Genomic DNA, 25,955 nt, shown 5'->3' on the forward strand with positions numbered 1-25,955 from the left:
CAGAGTCAATATGCCACTTTCATCAATGTCAGAATTACAGGTGAAATCGGGAGATAGAGGATCATCGTCAAATAGATGTCATTTCAATGACCCATGATTTCCATCATCGTCACTGTAACCTACTGGGAAATCCCCCATCCAATCTGTCAATTTGACCGCCTGACAAATGCCCAACGGATGATGTTCGATTACTGCAGAGCTGATCAAAATGTACAGTTATAAAACGGAATGAAATGGCAAGATACCATTATGCTCACCGTATTGATATTTAAAAGACAATTCATGCTGGTTAAGAAACGTTCTGTGACATATAGCCCAAAGGAAAGTCAAATAAATCTGCTTGCTGGGATGACTTTTTCTTTGATAACTTTTACAGAGATGTTCAAGTGAAAGGGACAGCTAAATCGTGATCTTCGAAAGGAAGAAACCATTGTAACATCGCTACAAGACATCACAAAAGACTTCAACTAAATCTGAATTGAATCACAGCCGTGGGAGGGCGATCTCTCCATTGTGCCAGAACTTCAACTCGTACTAAATAAGTCAACGGCAGCTAAAACACTCTGGCGAACAGCGCCATACAAGTTATTATCATTAAAGCAACCCATTATAATTTCGGCATTGAAAATAAATCAGTAATTTTGAAATTATTTTGATTTTAATGTTCGTTGCTCCAGCGACGTGATGAAATATTCCCTTTGTTGGTTCATAAAATTCCCGGTTGATTTGAGGGCATTAGGGCTGTCACAATTGGTCTCCAATTCCGCTCATAAGGTATGGACTCCTGAGGTTAAAGTACAACATTACACAGGTAATACAAGTCGATTTCATCTCATGCGTTCTGATTACACCTGTACTCAAACATAAATAAAACGTACAGGTAACTGAGTCAACATGGAATGGGAAAAATGAACCTTGCAATATTGGAAGTCCACATTGGTTGGGTAGAATCATATGTACATTTGACATCGCGCTCTATCAATGATTTGGACAACTTCAGTTGAGATCGATTTGCGAATTCAAACACTGATGCAGCGTGCCCATACCGTGATCAAATTCATCAATTCTGCTGCCACAGGTTCAATTTCAATACCACTGCATCCCAAAGCACCCCAAGTAGGATGGCAACCTTTTTCTACTAAATGATGGATTTTTATATGACGTCGTGTTGTCGATCGCAATGGGGCTAGAAAACGTCACCAAGATCCCAGGGCGTGATCAGGTACGCTTCAGCATGCAAAGGTGTTCCGTGACTTTGTTATATGCCGATATGCCACAGATGTGACGCCGAACAATTTGCGTTTTTGACACGCGGTGGTAATGACTTCACATTCCCGTAAGAAACACCGCCGACACAATGGCAAAACACTGAGGCAGAAAGACAGCATGTGTGGTAATAATGTGGCATCGGAAATTTTCAAGATCGCCATTTTTTCTCTCTCACCACAAGAACCAAGAACTTCTTCTCCCTCAATGCAAGTTGACCTCTGTAATCAGTACTCCTGTCAATTAAGAACAGCATATGTCGGTCCCATTGGTGTCCTTGATAGAGAAGTTCTACTGTTGTGCAACCGAAAGACTTGGTCTCCTTCGTTACATTTCCCCGTATGTATTGTCTATTTCACCGGCAGATAATGTCCTAACTTCGACCAAGATGACCAGCGAGAAAAACGAAAGATAATTGCATTTGCATAAAAACGATTGATTCATGAGAATGTGCCAACACTAATCAATCAGAAAAACATCGAATCGTTTCTTTTTTTCTCGCCTCATCAACGAGTCCGAACACGCTGGGATGCTACATTTTCTTCGGTCGCTAGGGCCCACGTTTTAATTACCTCGATCATCACTGCATATAACTATTCCACCAATGTTCGTTTATGTTGCCAGTCATTAGTGGCGATATCCCGCCAGGCCAATAACGTGTGGTACATCTTAACCACTACGACAATGATACATGGTACATCTTGCTATCTTTCCAGGTTCTATTGTCCAGAGGTCACTTTTTTCGCCTATGATAAGATGGACCAAGTCGATTTTGGCCACACAAACATAAAAGTGGGACAAATTACAAAATGAGTACTTCCAATTAACTTTTCATAGCCATTAGTTCTCTCGGTCCAGAACAGGATGCATTTCTTACCACAAAGGAGACTATGGGGAAATTCGCGTGTTTGACTTCTATGGCCGCTGTACGATTAGAAGTCCACATTTAATTTTAACGTCCCGTTATACAGCATGATATATTACTGTATACAGTACTAGAGAAGGACACTGAACTAGTCTCTAGAGAGACAGGTCATTGTCTGAGATATTTCTCTAATCACTCAAGCGTTAGTTTCAGATTCCCAAATGATTTGAATGGCCCCGGTTAAAAATCTTTCACCATCTTTCTCTCGCGACAGAATGTGGAAGTGACATCTCAAGGAATTGATGACGTGTGGTCTTTGTAACTTAAACAGGATAAAGAGGGGTCATTCGAGGCAGCTCCATCCCCATTTGAATGAAAGGATAATGACAGATATACGAGTAGTAGAAAAGATCTTCCAAACCCTCTGGACCAGTTGAAGAACGAGGACATTCTCAGAGCAATTGGATTTTATATGACCACAAATGAGCGGTAACTCTAAATATCGGAGAAACTGACACCAATGAAAGGGACAATTTTTCAACTGAGCCCAAAAAATAAAGTTGTATTAGGAGCTATTTAACCCCATAAAGCACAGGGGGATTAAGCATGGACTTGAATGACAAATTAAAGCTTGAAAAGTGCAAATAGCTTTATTTAATCAGGACCTGATCAGTTTTCAATGAATGAAACTTTATAAGATATCATTTGAACAAAATTTCATGCATAATGACAAGTTACAACAACATTCATGAAATTGACCAAACAGACATTACCAGGGAGCTGGTGTGTTAACTGATATTTGGCGGTGTGTTATTCTATAGATTCGGTAATATGAGCGTTTTGTTTAGCATACCAATATTCCGTACATAGCAGAAACAGGACCCCCGAGATCACAGGGAGATAATCCTGGATAGAGTATCACCATATTCAATTACGCTGGCAATAAACACTTCGTCGGCTAAGCAGTGGAAGGAATTGCAGCTACTAAGGTCAAACGCAAATTATTAAGCTATTTGGAAGCAGCCCGAAGTTACTGGCCCATAAAGTGTCCATCTGGGAGATGAGAATAGTTATTGGGTGGTACAGTAGGCAGAATCATCAGTTGTCCACCTTAACTTTGGAAACACTGACCATACATTTGTGTAGGATTTATTGAGAAAAAGCAGATTAGCAGCACATTATTCGCAGAGATATTTCACCTCACCAATTCAGCTACTGTTGCAATTAAGTGGACACATTAAGAAAGTGATAAGAACAATCTGTAGGGACTATTTAGCTGACCTTGCGTAATTGTGCCCAGTCGCGTGTAACTGACGATCACTGATGAAAAGGTGGTAAACCGAAAACTGAAAACAATGCGACCCAACCTCGATAGCAAATCAAGTTAGAGTGATAGAAACTTGAGTTACAGCCATTGAACATGCCAGTTCAGTCCTCCGAATGGTCCTTTGGATTATCTCCCGACCTTGTGTAATTGCATGACTGTGATGTATCACACGGCAAACCGCAAGAAATAACTGCGGTAGCAACCAGCACAAATGGGACCCAATGTCCGTGCAAAAAAGAAACTCGCGACTTGCGACTGTGATAAAGTGTGATTTACGCGAGTGTAAACTATTTTCCTTGTCGTTTTTATCTTCTCACAAGTGACCTCCGATAATCACTTGCCATGATATATACGCCGGGAGCTGTCACAACGAAAGCCCCATGTCACGTCTCTAAATATTGCCTGAGACTGACCAATTTTTCATGCTGAAGATTCAACGAGAAGAAGTTAATTGCTGTCAAAGCGTGAGGCAAGAGGGACCTACTTGCTGGACATTTCAAAAGTGAAGATGAAATGATAAATATGTGACCCACTCTACCAAAACTAGGCGCTTGTCGCATCTGAACTTGACAGGTTGATACGGACTTGTTGTTCATTTCCCTATTGTAGACCTTTTGTGAAATGTGACCAAATCAGTTTGTAATAGATTTCACAAAAGGTCTACAATAGGGAAATGAACAACAAGTCCATATTAACCTGTCGAGTTCAGATGCGACAAGTGCCTAGTTTTGGTAGAGCGAGTCACATATTGGCAGTAACCCAACACAGGGTTCGAAATGGCAGCCATAAAATAGTGATAGTTAACTAAAGGCCGACCCACAACTATTTTCTAATCTATTTTTTCATGAACTATAACAATTTGTAATTCCTATGATCATGATATGATCATATCAACCAAGGAAGAGGAAAAATCACATTCTCTTTTAAACAATCCTGCAAAAACAGAGAAACATACATCTGCTGCCATTTTATCTTATGTTGCTTACAGAAACAATAATAAATATCTTAAACAACAAAGTTTTACTAAAAAGAAACGACAAACATTATTCCAGCATTCCCAAAAGATCTAATAAAATAGATGTTTAGGTAATGGTTTGTTATTTTCACCTCCTAAAAAGCCCCTCAAATATTTCGTTTAAGGGTATACTGCATCATTTTGGACATGAACATAGTTACAGAAATGACCATTCAGAGGATGCTAAGCAATCATTGGCCGCACTTCTTTTGATAATGGTCTAGCACTTTGGGGTCGTGTCCATGTAATAAGTCTTTAAACCGATTACCGAGAAGTTATTGTTATGCATTAAATTACCAAGGAAATTGAGCTCCGTTGGTAAAAACTATCCACTTGGAGAAAGCGGCATTTTTTGGCTGACAGAGGAAGAATATCGCTAACCTCATTATACTTTCTGTTTCAGAAGAAAGTTGTGTTTTTACAGGTTTTCGCGCAATTACCTAGTTAGTGAACGCGAATTAAGAGAGAAGCCATTTCATCATTTATGATGCATTGATCGCAGATAGTAAGCTAACATTCTGACCAGAAAGAGTTACAAATAAATTTTTTTTGTACCTCAGTGCCCAGGTGACCATACCCAGGAAATCCAGCGTATGAAATGCATGCCCTTCCAGGTCGAAAACATCAATTTAAAACCAATGTTAAATTTATGAGTAAAGCCATTTAGGTTTTTTATTAGGGTAATATATCTCTTGATCATTAAAACTATGACTGAAGCATGGAACCCAACCAAGGATGGATGACTGATCGCACCAGGCGGGCAAGTTTCTATTGGCGAAAAAAATGTCGTTAAAAGAAAATTTTCTAATTAATTTTGGCAAGTACAGAATGATGAAGTAAGAATAGAATTTTCTTTTGTGCCTTTGGTTTTTTATCGGACGTCAGAGAGAGGAAGTATAATATATGGCTCAACAAATCTGTGTTATCGATGCCTTAGTTAACATGTGCGACTGCTTACGTTGTCAGCAATGTACAGTCCAAATCACAACAGTCACCCCTGTATTCGTGTCATTGGCGTGTCAGTACGTTGCAAAAATGACTTCATTTTTTTGGATTTATTTGCAAAGTACATTACGCAACAGATTTTAACCCAAATATGTGTTGTTGTGGTAACAATATAGCTGCTGTTCATACTCGGAGGATTTGCATCATTCAATTCATTCTTGATGGTGGACAAAATTATTTTAGTCATTATCAAATGAACATGGTTTCAAGCAACTTGAGATTTTACTGATCCTAAGATGGTGTAAATACTGCGGACTCCCCTCTCCTAACTTAGAAGAATGAAGAGAACCTAGTTGTTCTCCAACACAAGAAAAATGTAACAATCCCTCTCATGGTTCATAACCTTAACACCAGAGGGCAACAGTCACCATTTGATTGGGAAGTTGCATCGTCCAGTTGTAAGGAATAGTTGAAGATGCGTTGATATGTCTGATCTTTTATTCACTTTTTCCGAGTAATTCTGGTAAGTTTTCAATTTGGATGTGAATTGGGGTTACGCCTTTTAAAAAATCGAGACAAGGCATCCCATATCATGTCAATAAAGTCACAAGTCCTGCCACCAAGTTAAAAAAAAATAATTTCAAGATAAAATGTAATAGAAAACCATAATACCTCTCTAATCAGGTTATCTTTAGAAGGATATGTCATCAAAATGCCCTGAAGCCATAAAGTTGAAATGTTGACTTGTATGGGGCCACATGGTCCAATGATGTCAAAATCCAACCATGCGGAGTCGATCGTAAATTTTTTAATGAAATCATCTAATGAGGAAAAAACGTACTAAATTCGTCCCTAGAGGGGGATCTGTCACACGATGAAAGGGATCTGTGATGGATCACATACTAACAGAGGCCATTTGGAACGATCGAGAGCCAGGCCGAGGAGATTAAAATGAGAAGTTGTGTGTCAGTGGAATGGTCGAGTACGTAGCAGACATAGTGTGCATGAACGCACAAGATTCTCCCGGGGAGAGGGGGGCTCTCTATTTATACATGTGTGGACCATCCTTGTACCTTCAGTTTTAGGAAGAACCCCTCCAGCAGCGTAACAATCTCAAATCCTCACCCCCGTTTTCTGCCATATGTTTTTCCTCCAAAGCCCCTGGTCCTGGTAGATTTGTATACACAACCCCTTAACTTCATACTCATGAACCTCCCCAACTCGAGTTAGTAAAAAATATATCAGGGCTGAGTTGTTCAAAACCACGTTAGCTTTAACGGAGACGTTAAGTCTTAACGTGAAAATTTTAATGGGTTTAACTGAAAGAGATAACGTCCTTAAGGATACATAACCGTTAGGGATCACGTGGCTTTTGTGCTTTGAACAACCGGGCCCCGGATGTTAGTATATTGAGAAACAGAGGCGAAAATCAAGACCCTACGCCGGGACCGGCAGGTATCCTCTCATGCTCCTGGACTTATTGCGAGGCTTGACTGAAAGGTGGGCTCTACTTGCCATGCACAGGTCAAGCCAAGTCGCACATTTTCTGGTACAAGGATGACCAGCAACTTCGGGAAGAATTCAATCAAAGACGTTTATCCACAATTTCCCAGGAGTCCTTGAAGTTTTTTTTCTCTCAAAAAGACCCCACATTACACAAACTAGAAGTTGATACCACAATTTGGCAATGCCTCGCGATTAGCATTTCAACACTGTAGAACAAGTCAATTTGGGCCAGAATCGTTGTTCCTCATCCCGATCCAATCACGCAGTTATTTCATCATAGGTTGGTCACAAAACCCAATCCATCTGCATGCAAAATGTACAAGGAATTAATATATGTTTAACCTGAAGCCAAGCAGAGCAGTACGCTGTCGGCTAAAAGCTTAATGAATAAATAAAACTAATCGTAGAACTCGGACAAATTGTTGTGCGCATTTCATATAAACTTGCTGTAATGTTCTACCCCTAATCTGTAGTTGCCATGGCACAGGAACCACTCCGTTGGATTTCTGAAATTTCATTTGTTTCTTAAATGCCTTTATACCAAAGTGCCTGGATTAATGGTATTTTGTTTGCATTGTAATTACATAAGGCTACTGCCAATACTGAAAGAGAGAACTTCACAGGATCAGTAACGTGGAAATGTTTAGAAAAATATCAAAATGGCATAACTTGTGGATTGAGGCTACTTATTAATCGTCTTACATCACACTGACACTGTATTCCACATTTCAAGGACACAATGATGCTCATCTTGGATTCCACATTGTGTGAATCATCATCGAGATCTCTTTAACCAAAACACCGACCATTCCTTCCACTCCTGACTTCGTTGTGCGTGTCCAGGGATTTTTCACGAGCAACACCTTAGGCTATTTTACCGTCTCATTTTCCCTTTTAAAGCCCTGCGTATATCAGTCAGCAAGATTCGGCCAGATGATCATCCAAACAATAAGGCCCCACAATAGGGTACAAATAAGAAACTCACGTCTGCTGACTTGATAATACACATCACTTGCTTTGATACCGACTCAGGCACAGAAATGGCATTGTCGCTGGTACGAAATTTGCTTTAATTCAAATATTCCCTCGACGATTCCCCAATCCGCCATTTCTTACTTCATACGAAGATTAATGCTGATGAAGTGAATCTCATTTGAAGTGACATTAGATATCAAGTGAGCAGGTGATTCTTGAACTAATTCGATTTAAATGACTTTTCCCGGTAATCGTTCAACTTTTTGCTTTGGACGAGGACATCAACTAATAAAGACTTGGCAATCAATTGGGTGAAGATTCCACGATGTGAAATTCTGGTTTAAAGAAAGAGATCTTCGTACTAACGCATTTCTTTGGAGGGGGCAGGGGCATCATATATCTGCCAAAATGAACAGACCAAGAACTACAACGGCCACATATTTGTTTCAACAGATCTCAAGGTTTTCGCTGTTTTCGCTTAATTTTCCTCAGTCATAAATCAATAAGAATGTGTCATGTAGTCTGGGCCTTGACAGGATGTAGGTTGGCCTGACATCTAGAAGTCTCAGGCCCAATGTTGTGCAAGATAACACCTGTGCCGCTTTCATGTTATCTTATATCGGAGAGTGCTAGGCTTAACTGAAAGACACAACAGGCCAAGTTGACCCTGACATTGTTTCGAATCGATTGGTATAGGTCTGGTAGACCTTTGATGAATCCGCACGGACAAACAACTGGCCAGGTCACATTCCACACCACATCCTCCCCATCGAAATGAAACAGCAACGGAAATCGCAGGTGTTCCAGGGACTGCCTAAAGACACTATCGATCAAACCAGATTCACGTTAATAATTCACTATTATGAATGGCCCTGCTCAACATCAAACAATGGACGCCAACTTTATAATTAGCCGAGGATTATGAGGAATTTTTAATCACTAAAGCCACCCGTTTTCTAACTTAGTATTCAAAAGTTTGTACCAATGCTGAAGTTACCAAAATAAAAATATCATAATCTTACAATTATATTATATATATTTTTTTTTTGAAATTGCACATTCTAGTGGGCGGCACATCCAGACGACAATTCTTTCATCTCGTCACCTGATCACAACACTATTTTCGATTTAAAAAGTAAATTATTAGATTGTTCCAGAATATAAATCAATCAATAACAACAAACTTGACGTCAGTGCACTTTGCGTGGTGTCGCATCAAATTCTGAAACCTTCCTAATACAAAACACTCTTCTCAATATCTAATTGTACCTCACTTAAATTCATGGGTGAGGTCTGACAAAAAATTTAGATCAATCATTTCTGGTATATGAATAAATATTGACAATACCATTTAAACTTATAACATGTTTAAAGCTACGAGATCAATTTAGCTAAAAATGATGTCTGGCATCGGTCTGATGAAGTCCAGCCACAAACCATAGTGGTACGCCCCCACGGGAAAAACTGATATTTTCAAATTTCACAAAATTAGTTTGCAGCCCCGCAGTTAAACGAAATATAAATTTCTGATGAACTCATTTCAATGTGTAATGACTAAAACATTTCTTTTGAAGATACGGGATATACATGATTGTCTTTCTTTTGTTTTGTGAACTATTTAGGTTCGTTTTTAAGATATCGATATTGCGATTATTTGAATATTGTGACGACGATGAAAGTTTTATACATATTATAAAACTTAAAGAATAAGACAGCAACCTGATACAGGTTTCCAATAGTTCATACAGCTTGCAATTTACGATCAAAGCACAGTCTCCAAAAAAATCAGACAGGCTTTGAGACGTGTACAGGCTGGCAGGCTGAGGGGGTCATTAAATGATATTTATGGTCTTTGATGTCAACTTGAAGTAAAGCAGTTTAGATGGTAGATTACTCGAGCCAGTTGAATCATGGGACAGTCCTGCAGCCGTTGAGCCCCTGCATCCTAGTCAGCAATCTGTGACTGGCCAACCACTAATACTAGTAACCATAACCTTGTCATGAGAGATTTTTGTTGCACTGACCTGCGAGAATTATCTCATGTGAAAAAAATCTCACATTTGTGTGGTCATCACAGAAACCTACACCAAAAATCCGTCATCGGAGTGACGTGAGAGAAATATACCTTGACAATACCCACAGTTGAGTGATCATTTTGTAGCTCATCCCAGTGATAGGTTGCTGCTTCAATAATCTCCTGTTGGCAGGGAAGTTTATTATGACATCCAACAGCGACCAGGTTCTTACAGCGAAAGCAATTTCTCTCTGAACTGAATAAGGCCTGGAGTAAAGAGTACAACCCTCTCCCAAAGAAACTACTTACGAGACAGCTCCGTATGGCGTAAATGCATCCCATAGGTGATGGTGCTCTATATCCTGACCTAAGTCACCCACAAATATGTGATAGTGTTCTGAAAAGACACGATCGGGAAACCAATGAGAATCGATTCAAGGTGCTAATGGAAAGTGGGGAAGGTACCGGTACGTGCGAAATGCGACTTTTCGTCCCACGTTCATCTCCTGTGGCATTTTCGTCAGATTTGAATCCTCAAGTCAGGTTGTTGTAATCTCAATGTTGTAATCTTTGACGACTGGAAAATAACTCTTATTTTGACATGATTACTCAATATTCTTAAAAACACATTTTTGTACAATTTTGAAGATATCATGTTTATCTACACTTGTAACTATACACTTAATACAATGTAAATTCCATTCAAGAAGAAAAATTTAACATTTCCAAGCAAAACAGTCAAATATAAAAATAACCAAGAAAATAAAAGGACCTTTTTGACAAAATATATCTTCTTTGAGTAACAAAGTACAAAGATGACAGACGCTTTCTCCTCGATTAACTTGAGCACACTTCAATGAGTCAGTGCTACAAATTCGTCATCAAGAATTCCAAATTGACACTTGCAAAGTTTACAAATTCTACCAATGCAGCTGTTCTATGATATCTTCAATGCTATCATTACCATTTACTTTCACAAGAGTCATCAACACTGCAACATTTTCATCTACAGTCATCCATGCTATTTGATTTGACTAAGTTCAGTTATGTCACGACCTCAGCACAATGTTGATCTTCCAACGATTTAAAACACACTAAACTGCATCATCAACTCTACATCTCTATATATCCACAAGTATCTATGGACATTCACACAATTCCAAATCCCGACAAGCAACACACGGTGAAGAGAATAAAAAATTTCCACAAACCTATTTTGATTTCATAACTGATTCCATTCCACATGTTTGTAGATTATTTTCAATCCGAATATCTGCACAAGCCAATATACAGGCAACAAACACAATGTAGAGAATAAAAAAACTTTCACAAACCTATATTGAACACTGAATTGCATAATTCATTCCCTTAGCGATCTCTTGTTTGGATCATAAATTCCGTACAGGCTATATTTTCACCCAAATATCGGAATAAGGCAAAATACAGGTAACAAAAGGTAAAAACTTTTGACAAACCTATCTTTTCTTTCAAAACTCATTCCCATTACCGTGACTCCATTTCAATTTTCTCGCTTCTTTTTCACCTAAATATCTGAACAAGTCAAAACACAGGCAACACACGGTGAAGAGATTAAAAAAATTCAACAAACCTATCTTTTCTTTCATAGCGCATTCTCTGTCACAAGTTTTGAATCAATTCAAGAGTATTATCTGAGCAAGGCAAAATACAGGCAACAAACTCAAAGAGAGAAAAAACTTTCACAAACCTATGAATTCTTTATTCTGAAACTGAAATATCATAACTAACTACAACTCATCTTATACAGTTCTGGTATGTTCTAATAAAGTAGGCTAAATGACACTTACCAATGATATTCGCACAGTGAAGAAACTACACAAACCCTATGGTTTTAACTCATCTTTGCCTTCAAGAAGATCCAACTTTGCCATTCTAATTTTCAGCTTTGCCATTCTAATAATATCCACTTTTCCATTCTAATTTCCAACCTTTCAATCCATTTCCCACTCTTCCATTTTATCCCCAACTTCTCCATTCCATTTCCAAGTTTTCCATTCTAATTTCCCACTTCTCCATTCTAATTTCCCATTTTTCCATTCTAATTTCCCACTTCTCCATGCTAATTTCCCATTTTTCCATTCTAATTTCCCATTTTTCCATTCTAATTTCCCTCCTTGATAATTTCCATTCTATTTTCAACTTATGATTTTCAAACAAATCAACATTTTGGTGAGAAACAAAGAAGCCTTGTCAGGTGTAAGTAAAGGAAATGAAAAATCACCTTGAATGCATCATATCACATATTTCCATTAAAACTCTATAAAAGTTTCTCATTTATCACGTGCAAGAATCTCCGCCGACCTGATGGCCGCTATGTCAGACATTACTCATAAATCGCAATTATGGACCGAGGCTTATCCCATGGCGGGAATGATCAAGGTCATATTGGCCAAAATCGATATCTGAACGGGAGTAAGCTGTGATTTTAGTCATGCTGGAACATTACTTTGCAAGTACTTCGAGAGTAGGACATGTGGATGCGTTACTTTGTCAGTACTTCAAGGGTAGGACATGTGGACGCATTACTTTGTAAGTACTTCAAGGGTAGGACATGTGGGGGCGTTACTTTGTAAGTACTTCAAGGGTAGGACATGTGGTTAACATAAAATGAACCTTCCCTCTGGCAGCTAGACCCCGGTACCATGAGAGTCAATGATGACATCAACGTTAAGGTCTAACACCTTGATGCATGGTCCCAGACAGCGGCGCTGGCGATCGGGGCCCATTCTAGTTACAATATTGATCAGAGTGGCAATCGTTTCCCTGATTATATTAGCTTTCTGGATGAAATACAATTCTAAATGAATTCTTTGTTTGTTCAGGGAGATGGGGAATCCCCACGGCTCGGCGGTCAAATGAAGTTGATTGGCAATTTTTTCTGCGCCGGTGGTGATTATCATATCTGCTCGAAAACGATGTTGCTATGATTTTTGTTGGAAACTATTCTGTCAAGAACATGGAAACACTTTTATAATGTTGTATTCTTTTCGATGACTATACCGGTACACTGTTGGTAAGAAACTGCAGTGTCTAGTGGCTTCATTCTCAGGACATTTCCCTATGCCTGCAGGAGCCAATCTTAATCAACTTATTATGGGGAGATTTTTTCTTTCTTGCTTTGTTTGCATTGTTTATTCAATTTCCCCACTGTTACTTTGACACCTATTTGAAAAAACCATTACACAGACAGGAAAACAATAAACAAATTCAAGTCCAGGTAAATCGCTTGGATAACGATGACGCTACTAATGTACTTATCTTCATCATGAATTCGTAAGGGCATCGAAAAACCATAATACTCTTTTGACGCAAAGTGATAATGATCGCCAGGAATCCTCAAGAGATGGCCGGGGGACACCCAACGCCAGATGGGTCAGAATTCAGTATGAGCACATGTGCCTGAAAATGAATTACGATTGATCGGAAAATAATCACTGGGGGTTTGTTTTTCTTGTCTGTTTGTCCCGACGGTTACACTGGCGATCACCACCCTCGGGTCATTATCATTAGTCCATCCAAAGCAAAGTATACATAGGATATATGTAGTAAATGGAGCATGAATGTATAGGATACTTGTCAGCTTGGCATGGAACATGGTACAAGATACTCGGAGTTTCCAATAAGATGTTCTTTATCGATAGCCAAACATCGTTAATTGTTAATTTGTCGAAGAAAGGGAATGATTTGAGCACACTGTGCTGTCGTTAGTTCCCGCCGATTCATTATTGACTAAATTACGCTGGAGCCTCATGTTGACATTGCTCAAGGTCGAGGTCAAGTGGTACTGGCAAGTGGGGATTTCACGAGTAATCAAGAATGGATGAATAGATGACGGACCTTTGTCAAGGTCATCATTAGCGCGACCTTCAAATGAAAAATGACAGATCAGTCACGGGAGATCCAAATAAACAGCGTCTCTGGGTTGTATTTGCTAGGTCTCGTGATTGAAATCTGATGGTCTCAATCGTAATCATTATCTGACCGCTCAAAAAGGCATTAAACATGTTTAAAACTAGGACTATTCTTTCTGACATGTCAGAGAGGATTTTTTCATCTTGCCAGTTGAAGACACAGCAGTGCAGTAGTGACAAACAGACCAAAGATATAAGTTTGTAACAAGTTTTTTTTGGTTGGATAATCCAGCGAAAAAGTGCTGATCAATCATTTTTTGTCCAGTTTGCTGCACAACTTGAAGGTTTTTATACAGCCTTGCTTCATCAGGGTTCCAGGGAATAAACCGCACCTTTAAGCGTGGCACGGAAGCCATCTATCATGATGAATTATCATACCAAAACGGACAGTTTGTAATTTGCTTTTCGTTGAAGCAGTAATAATTTATCGATCAAACCAATTGCAAGGTTATCTAAACCTTGTCTTTTTGATAAAATCGCGAAATTTGCCTGTTGTCAGGCGACATCTGGCCCTCAACTGCCATTTTAAAGTGATGGCTGTCGAAGCTCAACCCAAGGTGCCACGTTGAGAAAAGTCGGCAGAAGTTTCCCACGCAGAAACGACCCTAGGGTGCGGGCAGGTGGAGTTGAGAAGCACCGAGTGTGATTTGAGATATTTCCACACTGAAGTAGAGGTGGCAGTTTTTACACTTCTTGAAATTAAACTCGATGGTGGAAATTTAACTGGTTTCGGAAAAGCTGGTTTAATACTTAGGTGTTACGAGCAGATTGGCCACTCTGAATAGTTTACGATTTTGGGTGTTGGGGTTTAAGTTGTAAGACGTGGGTTGTGTCAGGAAAGTTTACAACTCGCAGTATTTTTACAGGTTTGTAATTTTCATCACCTACGAAGATATGAGAACATTCTCCGGCATCATAATAGATATTTCACAATCTTTCCCAAAGCTGAAGAAATAGAAAAGGGTATGCTTACCTTGATTTTGAAAACGTCCTGATGTCTGAGAGTCACGATGTAAGATTGGGTTTTTCTATAGAAATTCCCCAAAATGTCATGTGTGATTTTCAAATCGACAGCTTTCTCGAGGTCTCAAAGCTGTTTTGGGCATAAATTAGGGATCAACCAGTCCCACATTGCTCGTTTTTCACAACAGCTTCTCCCTAATTTATCAATGCATCAGGGCCTTAGACAGGACAAAAGAATCTCTAACTCAAGAACTAGATAAAGTGTTCATACCAATGGTGCATTGGAAAGGAAAATTGAGAATAGGACAGGGGGAAGGCAGCTTAGATAGAGGCCTCAAATGCACCTACATGTAGCATGGTGTCTGCAATACCCATCAGACGCAGTGAAAGCTAGGGATGTTATTTCTGATCAGTATAGTACATCTTAACTCTTTTATCTTATTCCCCAATCGGGATGTCAATCACAATATCTAATCGAAGACAAGTCCCAATAATTCGAACGACCTCGGTTAATCGTCATATATTGCCCCACGACTTATGGTCAATGGCGTAAAGTACCTTTCCCCTCTATCACATCGAATTCTCAGCGATAACTGTACCAATGGCTTCTCCTCACCAAGAGGCTTTTGATTTATTTCTCTCACTACAAACTGCGAGCGTCAGAAGTAATGTGAGAAGTGTAGTTGGCAAAATTAACTTGAAGAGGCAGCTCCTTTATCTTAAGTAGCAACACTTGGCCGCAATATCAACCGTGGACAGGGTGTCACGAAAATGGGTCACCGTAGTCTGAGAATTAATCCCCGAGAAAACCAACTGTTAGAAGCTGTCTAATGATTTGTGAATCCTATTGCTATGCAAAGCTCTCAAGGCGATGAACTGATTTATAACATTTGAGCAACAAGAACAAGCACTGAATATTTGAACTCTGACAAAACACGTGCATACGTATTCTTCCAAATCTGAAATCGAGAAAAAGAAGAAAGAGTTTTCTCACCTATTTTAGGAAACTTTCCTTCAAAATGATTACAACAATACCATATTCATGGATATATCATGTAATTTTTCTATCCATGCAGTTATGTTTTCCCGATGCACCAAGTGAAGAAACAAGCAATCAAATGACCTCCTGGAATAAAGTCAGCTCCAACCAGAATAAAGTAAACTTTGCTCACCTCCAAAACTCTATTCTAGATATTTTTCCAGAACATATCGTCACAATTGGGCATTTTGGGACAGGGCACAAACAGGGTGACACAGAATGCGGCCCATGAGGCTGCATCTGTTTGGCATGTTTGGGGGATTGTCGAGAGAAAGAAAATTTGATACCTGTGTGATTGGCCGAGCTGAAAATCAAACGATTATAAAAGAGTTTCTCACCTTATGGTGACCAGGGGCACAAGAAGAGCTTTCAAGGTTATCATTTGTATTTCGATGAATGTTTTCAGATTGACCTTGAAGATATTCTACTATGACCTTAGCAAAATTTAAGTTTCACACTGATGGTGATAATTTAATGTGACCTTGAAATTCTTATACAACCTGTTGTTTTTATCATCATTACAACCTTGACATACTTTGACCTTTAACATTTCAGCCTGACCTTGATAACATAAGTGTGACCTTGATAACGTAAGTGTGACCTTGAATATGTTCTTCTTGTGCCCACTGGTCAGGTCTTGTCAGAACCTGAAAATGATGTTTTCTGGGAGTGTGGAGAGCTCAACTGATGAGTTGAATCTTCGCTGAAACAGAACTAGCTGCTAGGAGGTTATGTGTGCTGACTAGGAGGCCTCTAAACCAACAGGAAGCTTTGGCCGGACTGGTAGGGTTAAACCAGTAGCCAGTGCAGGACAGAGGCATCCAAATGGTGCTTTGTTGCCAACATTGTACCACATTTACCTTGAGTGCTACGATAAATTGTTAATTGGGCTTATGCATTTTCATCATGATGCCCCTTCGACATTTCTTAACTATCTATACTGTACATTTTAAGGGAGATTAAAGGGCCATAACTATAAAGAAAGGCAGGGAGCAAAAGCCCCCAAGGATCACGAAAAATGTGTATCTCATGAAAATTCGGTTCGATTTTCAGACTGACAGAGAACAAACGAGAGCTTTCCCCAAGGACCGTAAAGCTAGCTGATCACTGGAAACCAGACATAAATGTCATCTCTTTGCTCCCCAAAAATAAAGTACAGAACAGAAATTTATCAAGTCACACCAGTCATGATATTTCACGACAAACAATTCCCTGTGGCTTAAGTCTAGACAGGACGCTAGTCTTTTTGCCCCTGGAGAGGAAGAACAAAGCCAGTTCAATCCCCTATGCTGAGACAGAAGCCTTGAAAATCAGAATCTCAAGTCACTTCGCGACAGCGACCATGCTCACGTCTTCCGATATCAGTTAAATCACACGCCATGCGGAATGGAGCCCAATATGACAGCATGATATACTTCCGTCTTACATTTAAGTCGTTTCATTCTTATCCCGAGGATAGCCCAGATGAGTTATCCCGCGACATAATGGAGTCCAACGCCATAACAAACGAATAGAATATAATCATATATGCGCTGGGCGAATCTCTAACATGACATGATCGATGGGTTTGGATCCCAGTTGATCTTGGGTTTACTCTTGGCTCGGCTGAATCAATTTCTAACCAGTCATGAGCCCGGGATGCGCGAGGATTGAATTTCAATCGAAAAAGCAGGGTCCCAGTCCAGGATTCCATAAGGTTTTAAGGATATTTCAAGGTTTTCTGTCATGATTGAAAATATATCAAAGGGACTTTCTTATTCAAGGAGCTGGGATGGGCTGTAAACTGACCAGCAATTTCATGAAATAGGCACAGTTACTTTTATAGCTTGACTTGGGATAAGCAGTGAAACTGGTTATTAAGAGATGGAGCAGGATCTTTTTTATAATTTTTTTCAATATGAGACTTTTGGCTAGGTACTCCCATCATATCACGAAAACAAAAAACAGCGATTAACAGCTTTCCCAGGGCAAAGATTGGATAAGATTATGAGATATAATCCACCACAAGGACAAAGAGTATTTGCCTGTGGTCACTTCCAATCTCGCAAAACAAGCATTTATGTCAGGAAGGGATCAGGATCAGAAACTAAGGTATCATGAGACAATGGACCAACGGAAGCCATGATGAAGCAGTCCGGCACATCGATGGTATCAGACTCGATCACAACTTGATATATGTGGTTTAGACAAACCTATTCTTCTTTCTATTGATTGGTAATCTCAGAGATGGTCAGATTAGATGATATATAACAAGGAAGCTCATTTGCTCATAAGATGCCATGAAAAAATAATGTATGGCCATCAATTTGTCAGGGCTTTCATTGGTCATACCAGCAGTTTATCAGGGCAGCATACATCTCCTTATTCCTGCAGATCTACTATGAGTAGCACTGTCTACCTAATCAAGGCCAAGGGGAGGAGTGAAATTGTGATGGCCCTTGGGGAATGGTGAGGATGGGACAAGACCGGGACTTGATAGCTCTTGTTAAGTTTTTGGGATGGGTGGAAAAGGGGCAAGGCAGTTATGTGAATGCCCATGCTACTTCTGGGATTGGCTGTGATGCGGTATTAGGAATGAGGCAAAGTGGTCGGGGTAATCTTTAACAAGATATGTAGCAGCTAAAGGCAACATGGCACCATTGCTCAGGACTGCAACAAGTGCAATGAAGGCAACTGGTCTGGCATACAAATACTCAATTTTGCTTGGCAAACCGTTGGCGTGGATGTAGTGATTTTTGCAAACTGGCTCTGGGCACGAGTGTCTAGTTCTGTTTGTAGACGTAGGTGGCAGGAGTAGAGTTAACGCAAAGATTGACCGTGTTTTAACTGATCTGATGAGAAGCTGGCTCAACAGCATTTCGAAGTTATTTCAACTCGGACTGGATTTTTCTGCTGACACCTAGAGTCACAATCCAGAACCAAACAATCGTCCCATTTTCTTTGTTAGAAACAGGATTTCGAGACAAACTGAAAACAGGAGTGTCTCTAACAGAAGTCACAATATACCAAGACAGGTTAGAGGTCAAAGGTTGACCTGGAGATGCTACGATTTGATTGGATCGTGGCTTCTTGTCACTCGATTGGTTAAATGGAGTAAAAAATGCAAATTACCGTAAGTGCCCCTCTTCGAATATCCTCCCCCTGAAATTGTGATTATAAGATTCTTGAATCAATGAATAAAGGGATTAGTGTGGAAATATACATTCAAATGATTATATACAGACAGCAAGTATCAATGTGTCATACAGGGTGTCCCAAAATACGTCACTCTAAGCAATTCATCGAATTCTGGTCATATCAAAACAATTCTAAGTAGGAATTTGCCTCATATGTTGTTCCTTTGAGAAATAACAACAGGAAAATAAAAACACATTTCTATAAGCTTGTATTTATACCTTCAAATGAATTTTTATTGATTATAATTTTATAAAATGCAATTGAACATTTTTGAGACATTCTGTATAACAATGCAAATCACCACGTAAATGTATTGCATTTGAAATAAATAAATCTGATGAAATTTCACCATATGAAGCATTAGTTTATTTTTGAGTATAACACGGCATAATACAAATATCAAGTAGTACAACAAAAGCACCTCTTAAGGCATCATACAAAAATATATCGAAGATACTACTCAAATTAATTAGTTCTTAAGTAATTAGGGCAAAAAGGTTAGATGCTGGGACTGGTTAATGAGGGCGTCTCTTTCTCATCATGCAACTGTACACTCTTTTGTCGGCAAATTCTATGGTGCGACGAATGGACAGAATCGCACAAAAAAAGCATAAAACAAATTGCATGTGATCTACAAATTAAATTAAGTAATTCCCTAACGACCGGGTGTCGTTAATGTGCTGCAATACGAAGTGTATATAAAACAGTGAAACAATAGTAGTCGCCAGACGGAGATCACTAATAGTGATGTATCGGACGGGAGATATCCAATGACACTGTGTCATGTAATATAAACACGGGGGCGAACAATTGTTCATTTCAAGCGGGGACACAGGCATATCGACAAGGGACGAGAAAACTTTGCTGAGTTCCCATCCAAACGAGACATGGGACAAGAAAATGTTGCTAAAATCCCAACCAAACGAGACAAGGGACAGGAAAACTATGCTGAAATCCTAACCAAACGAGACATGGGACGAGAAAATTTTGCTGAATTCCCAACCAAACGAGACAAGGGACAGGAAAACTATGCTGAAATCCTAACCAAACGAGACAAGGGACGAGAAAATGTTGATGAATTCCCAACCAAACGAGACATGGGATAAGAAAACTTTGCTGAAATCCCAACCAAACATGGGAAAAGCAAGACAGAGATACACTCCAGTGTCATAGAGGTCATTAAAAAGAATCCATATGAGCTATGAATGCCAACACAACTCCTACACGTCCTAGTAGAACTGTTTACCGATGATTCAATCGAAAATGGTTTTTGATGGACTATTCTAAGAGAAGAATTCACTGTTAGCCAAATAGAAAATAGAAAAAAAGGACCTACATTGACCTCAATGAAGGTGGTGTAGGTAAAAACATGATGAAACTACAGGAAAAAGACCAAATTATATCAATACCACAAAAATATCATTCCAGAAATAACTAACTGTATTGAAATTGAGAGAATGGACTTTCGATCCCAAACTGAAATTTGACATGATCAATACTGATGTGGCCGACTCCGTCACGCCAACATGGATGAGCCGAGGGATTGATGACTCTGACAGGAATTAGCCGAGGGACTCAACTCAAACAGAAAAGTGCATTGATGAATTGTTTGGACACACCATCGATCAAATTGAAACTAGAACGGCCGATGACGGCACATAAACCCCATATCAATTTCCAAAGTACAGAAACGTACTGATATTAATAACACCATGTGGTGATCGTTGATGCAGAGTTTGTCGCAAGCTTTGAAGCGTTCGGATCATCATATCCACGGTCCAGTTCTTTTAACACAGTTGAGCAGATGTGTTATTTTGCCGTGACAAGGGAATTGATTGGATGGCGAAAGTGTCTAATTAGTTCTTCATCATTATATCTCCTGTGCATCTGCCATTGTTGGGAATGTACGCCATTAAACTATTCTGAGTTAATTCAGAAGCAAAATGAAAACATTGTGACCAGTCATTTCAAGGTTTCCTTTATGTGCACCATGGAAAACACCCACTGATATAGTTCAGAATGTCACCATTTGCAACATTCTTTGTTTATGGTCATACTGAAGTAGATAATTTGGTCACAAGGGACATGAGTGATGGAACAACTCAAATAAGCCATTGTTCCTCTTAAGCCATGCGTTTGGTCATAACTTGGCAAAACTTGAGTTTTTATTCTTATCAATTTTGCCAGTAAACAGACTCAAAGTGAGCAATCATCTTGACCTAAAAAGTTTTCCTTTAATTCTGTTAATTATAGGCAAATTTCTATTTTCCTGAGCCACCAGTTTTAATGAAGACAAACGCCATACCCCTTAAAGTGATTATAGTCAAGTTTCAAAGCCATATCATTTCTCATTGCAGTGATCGGATCCAGCATCCTACCCACTGCCGCATACACTACACACACTAACCAACCGAGAGCCATTTCCCAGTTGGTTCCTGCACAATGACAAGAGTCACAATTTCCTGTATAGTGACAGGCGGCCAACACTTCCAAGTGTAACCAACCCGCATGTGATGAACACCACACACACATTAGAACCGTCATCCGTAGCATGTTCCATAGCCATTACGCCGTTAGCAAGTTGCTACAGTCATGTTGGCAATACGCCTGATTGCCACATTTTAAAGACCAAATGAGGGTAAACATTAGCGCTTTCCTTTCGACAACACTAAGTCTAATTGGTAAATTGAGTGAAGAAAGTAGATGATTAACTGATGTGGTAACGCGGGAAATATTAGTTGTATTGGGCAGTGGACCGTTTAGGCTGCTTGTTGGGCATTAACTATTACAGTTGGACATCCCACAGCAGACACCTCTGTTAGCAGGACTCCCTCTGTATTAGGGACACCAATTTTCGGTGGTTGTGTGGTGACACAAGGAAAGCTCAGAAATACTTCTGAAACTTTCCAATGGATTGTCAAGGTAAAGTTGTCAGCCTGCGTAGTTTCAATGCCCCTGGTTGCCTGGCAATGTTCACCATCACACTTTTTACCAAAATCCATAGAATTCAATATGGAAAAGCGCCAGAGCGCTCGGCGCTAACGCGATATAAAAATCTAGTCATATTTAACCTATCATTCATCATGATCTGTCATATAATGGATCGAGCATCTCGGGCCACCCTTGCGGGCAGGTCTTGTCAGGAGCAGTCGGGCAGACACAAGCTGTGAAAAACACTGATGTCAACTGACAAGGGCTATTCATCAAGGACTTAAGCCCCAGTGTTAGGTATCATCAGATTGTCACCTATGCTATTGAAACGAAACTCTCAAAGTGTGACAACATCAATGCAAGCGCAGAAACAGTCATTACGGATATGAGACAGCTAGGATTGCATCTAACTCTCAGCATCAGGTCATTTTTACTGGGTGGAGTGAATGGAAGGCATCATCGCTCCGTAGTTTTTATCGTTCCGAGAAATTCTCAAATGAGGAGACAGCACGTAATTCTCATACCAGTACAGAAAAGAACTGTCACAATGTTACAGACTATCGGAGGATCAATAAATGCCTTTGTCTGGCTAATAAAGCGCTAGTGGGTCTTTCCTACTCAGTATGACGACCTTGTTTTATTTAATTCTTTCCATAGCACACGAGAGTAGGAGCATGTGAATGGCCATGGTATGGAAAGACGACTCTATGCCAGCGTCAATAGGTTTATAAAGACGGCCAGACTGGTCAAATAACTATCACATGGCGAGTTTTATGCGACCTTTAGGTATTGGAAGTTGACTGCTCCATGATATGTGATGTACATGTACCACTCTATACACTCTACGTGTACTATGCTACCCACTGCAAAAATCCTCCCTTTTTATTACTTAGTTTCCCAAGGCAATAATGGGAGTTTGGTATCTATTGCCTCTGGAGTTGACGCAAGGATAATTGTCATGGAACTAATTAACGCGACATTCTAGCGCCTGTTAGGCAATTGTTGAGAATCACTCGGCTATAAATCTTAACATGTAATTGTCGTTGCTATTCATCGACCACACTCCATGACCTTTGTTGAAGATACGGGCAATAAAACCACAAGGAACGTGCACAAGTCCATGTACAAATGTACATGTACAGCAGGATTAAAGCACCCCAGGTAGAGGTTCTCATAGTATATCAGCCAATACATTGTGTCATGCATGAATTTTGGGCTGAGTAGCATCGGTATTAACAAAGCTCTGGACAACATTGGGTCATTTGCACAATGAACGCTTTTTCACAAAGTAGGAGGAAACCAGAAGGTATAGAAGAAAAATCTGCTCCCAAGGAGAGTCATCTGTATTCAAAGAAATAACACGTTCCAAGCAGATATTGAATCTGGGGCCAGACCATTTAGAATACTGGAACTTGCGTAGGAACTAATCACTCTATCCTTCTTAAACTGTTATTGTCCATCTCCGGGCAACCAACACCTATTTTTGATATCTCCCTGACCGAAGAGCGAGAATGGCCCTATTTCCTCTCAGTATCCTTGCAAAGTTTTCCTAGATTTCCTCATGTTTCTTTCATCAGCGCTCGTTAGAGCGTCGTAATTATCCTTGTCATCGCTAAGGCTAATCACCTCTGTCACGATGAGTATCAGAGGCCAGCACCATCCAAATACGATAATTACCAATTTGGTCGAGGCAAACATGACTAACAATGCAAGAAATTAGCCTCAGCGTGGAAAAATGACAAGTGACAAGGCCGTTGTGGTAATGTGCTTTTCTTGCCATAAAGAAGCACTACATCTGAAGGATTTTATGACAATTTGCAAAGAAATTCTGTACTAAAGACATGACCAGACAGAGTGTTACTTCGTAAAAGAGCAACATGAATATTTTAACTTTGGTTAAGAGAAGAACGTATCTCCAAAAGATATAAAAGACACACCAAAGCTTATGAATATGGTTAAGTGTCCTGCCAATGGACAAAGTGCTTCCAGAGCACAGTTTGTCGGGCTTTAAACCAATACGTTTTAACACCTGATCCAACCCCAAACAATTTTAACGAAAGATGAGCTGATTAAATTGGTGTCTAATCGTAAACCTGATCATGTCTCACTAAATTAGAATCTATTACTGCGATAATGGACTCAGGCACGGAAACCATCATAACTGTATAAATTTGAAATGTAATGGATCAAGGGCAGAAGTAAATCATCTAATTTTCCACATAGATTCAATGATAAAAACAATGTTCTTGATTTTGGACCAATATCAGTTTTTAATGGCGTAACGTATCAGGTTGTTTCAAATACCACAACGAGATTTTGACTGCCAACTAGGCTTGTCAATAGACACGATATACAAGGCTTAGCAGTTAACAGCCCTCTGACAATACATCGATAACACAACACAACTGTGATATGAGTTAGATTTATTACTACAAATTTTCAAAACTTCACGAAACGTTTACTGACAATTCATGCACCAGCCATCTGCCATCAAAAGTTATACCAAACAATCCATATTTTATCCAGAATGTATCGACATTTTTTTATGACGTTTTATGTGAAAACTTCTCATTTTGATTACAGAGATACCAAAATATACTAACTTAGCTTCGAGATCTAGGATATCTAAATTTACTTTTTATCTCAAACAAGCTCTTCTATTTTATAACTCGCTATAATCTCATTTCCTATGCAAAATAACGATCATAAGCAAAAAGCTGCTGGTGATTGTTTCAGGAAGATTTTACCTCCGCTGAATATTTCATGGCGGCAGGCGAAATTAAAATCACTTTTGTTAAATATTTCATGAGTAAATGGTATCATTCATCACTCGATGATTAATGGGATTTAACCCTGTCGTGGGCACTGGGCAATTTTTCAACTTGGACTGATTAAAGGCCATGTCCTACCTTGAAGGGCTAAAAAGGTTGGGAAAACTTCATGGCCCACGGTAGCCTTTCTCTTGTGGATTCAGATTAGTCCCCACTCAACAAATGTAAAGTAAAATTGTCTGCTCTGTGAACTAGAGGTTCCTAATAAACTGTACTGTGTACATCCCAGTTCATGTTCACAGTGACTATAACCTGATACCCATTGACATGGTGGATAGCATTACATCGGGGATGGACACGGGAATGTTGCTGGTACTTTGCCAATATCTAATACATACAAATATACTGGAGGTATCCTTCAGCTTTGTGAGACGCTACATGCGTAGGCGCACAAGTTACCCAGAATGAAGTCAGGGGCTGAAAACAACCTTTCACGGAAAGCGAAGAGTATCGTTCTAGTCAATATAGCCGACAGCAATTTTACCATCGGGCTTGCAAAACTAAATTCCGAGAGTGGATGATGAAATCATGGACAGTGGGTGACTTAGGAACCACCGCAGGAGATATACAGCTATAACTATACTGGTTTCCTTGCCTGACATGGTTTAACTCCATCCTTTTGTTATCACATAACCAATGAGAACGAGATGGCGAGGGGCCTGTAACTGACATGAGACAAATTGTTCCACAACATCATTAATTGGTTATTCACCTCATCATGTTGGCGTTTTAGTGGATCTCAGAGGAAAGTGTTAGAAATTAATAAGTTTCTATCATAAAGCAATCTTTGAATGTTTTTTGCTAAATAACATAAGAAAGTGGCAATTAAAGCATATCAACCACTGGACCCAGACCATGTCAAAAAGCAAGATCACCCCAAAACACTTTTTACCAGCTTCACATCATGATCTCCCAGCTGCAGCAAGAGAATTTTTCATAGCCAAGGATGGCGTATCCCAGCTCCACTCGTCTTGGCATTCATAATGTCTATTGGACTGCCGAGCACCTGCTGTGGGGGTAATGACGATATTTACACTCTATTCGAGTTGGCATCATCGACCAAACAGTCTCCTGGCGCCTAGTTTGTTGATTACATACCCGCGGAAAAAACTTCTGGTATGTTGGATATACATAGGAATTAGATCACGAAA

The 25,955-nt window shown here is 39.6% G+C and overlaps 1 protein-coding gene across 24 annotated transcripts in view; it reads right to left on the minus strand.

Moving 5' to 3' along the window:
• LOC135489758 (nucleolysin TIAR-like) overlaps positions 1-25,955 on the minus strand; it is a 278,040-nt gene that overhangs the window by 26,758 nt on the left and 225,327 nt on the right. For 21 of the 24 annotated variants that reach the window (XM_064775255.1, XM_064775254.1, XM_064775253.1 and 18 more), the window contains 2 exons: positions 18,977-19,006; positions 10,223-10,310 (listed from right to left, as the gene is read on the minus strand). In XM_064775255.1, the coding sequence (XP_064631325.1) occupies positions 10,223-10,310; positions 18,977-19,006 (118 nt within the window). The remainder of the gene's footprint in view (positions 1-10,222; positions 10,311-18,976; positions 19,007-25,955) is intronic. The other 3 variants (XM_064775256.1, XM_064775262.1, XM_064775264.1) reach the window with 1 other exon arrangement.

Source organism: Lineus longissimus, chromosome 6 (assembly GCF_910592395.1).
Source record: "Lineus longissimus chromosome 6, tnLinLong1.2, whole genome shotgun sequence".
In the NCBI taxonomy this organism is placed as follows: domain Eukaryota; kingdom Metazoa; phylum Nemertea; class Pilidiophora; order Heteronemertea; family Lineidae; genus Lineus; species Lineus longissimus.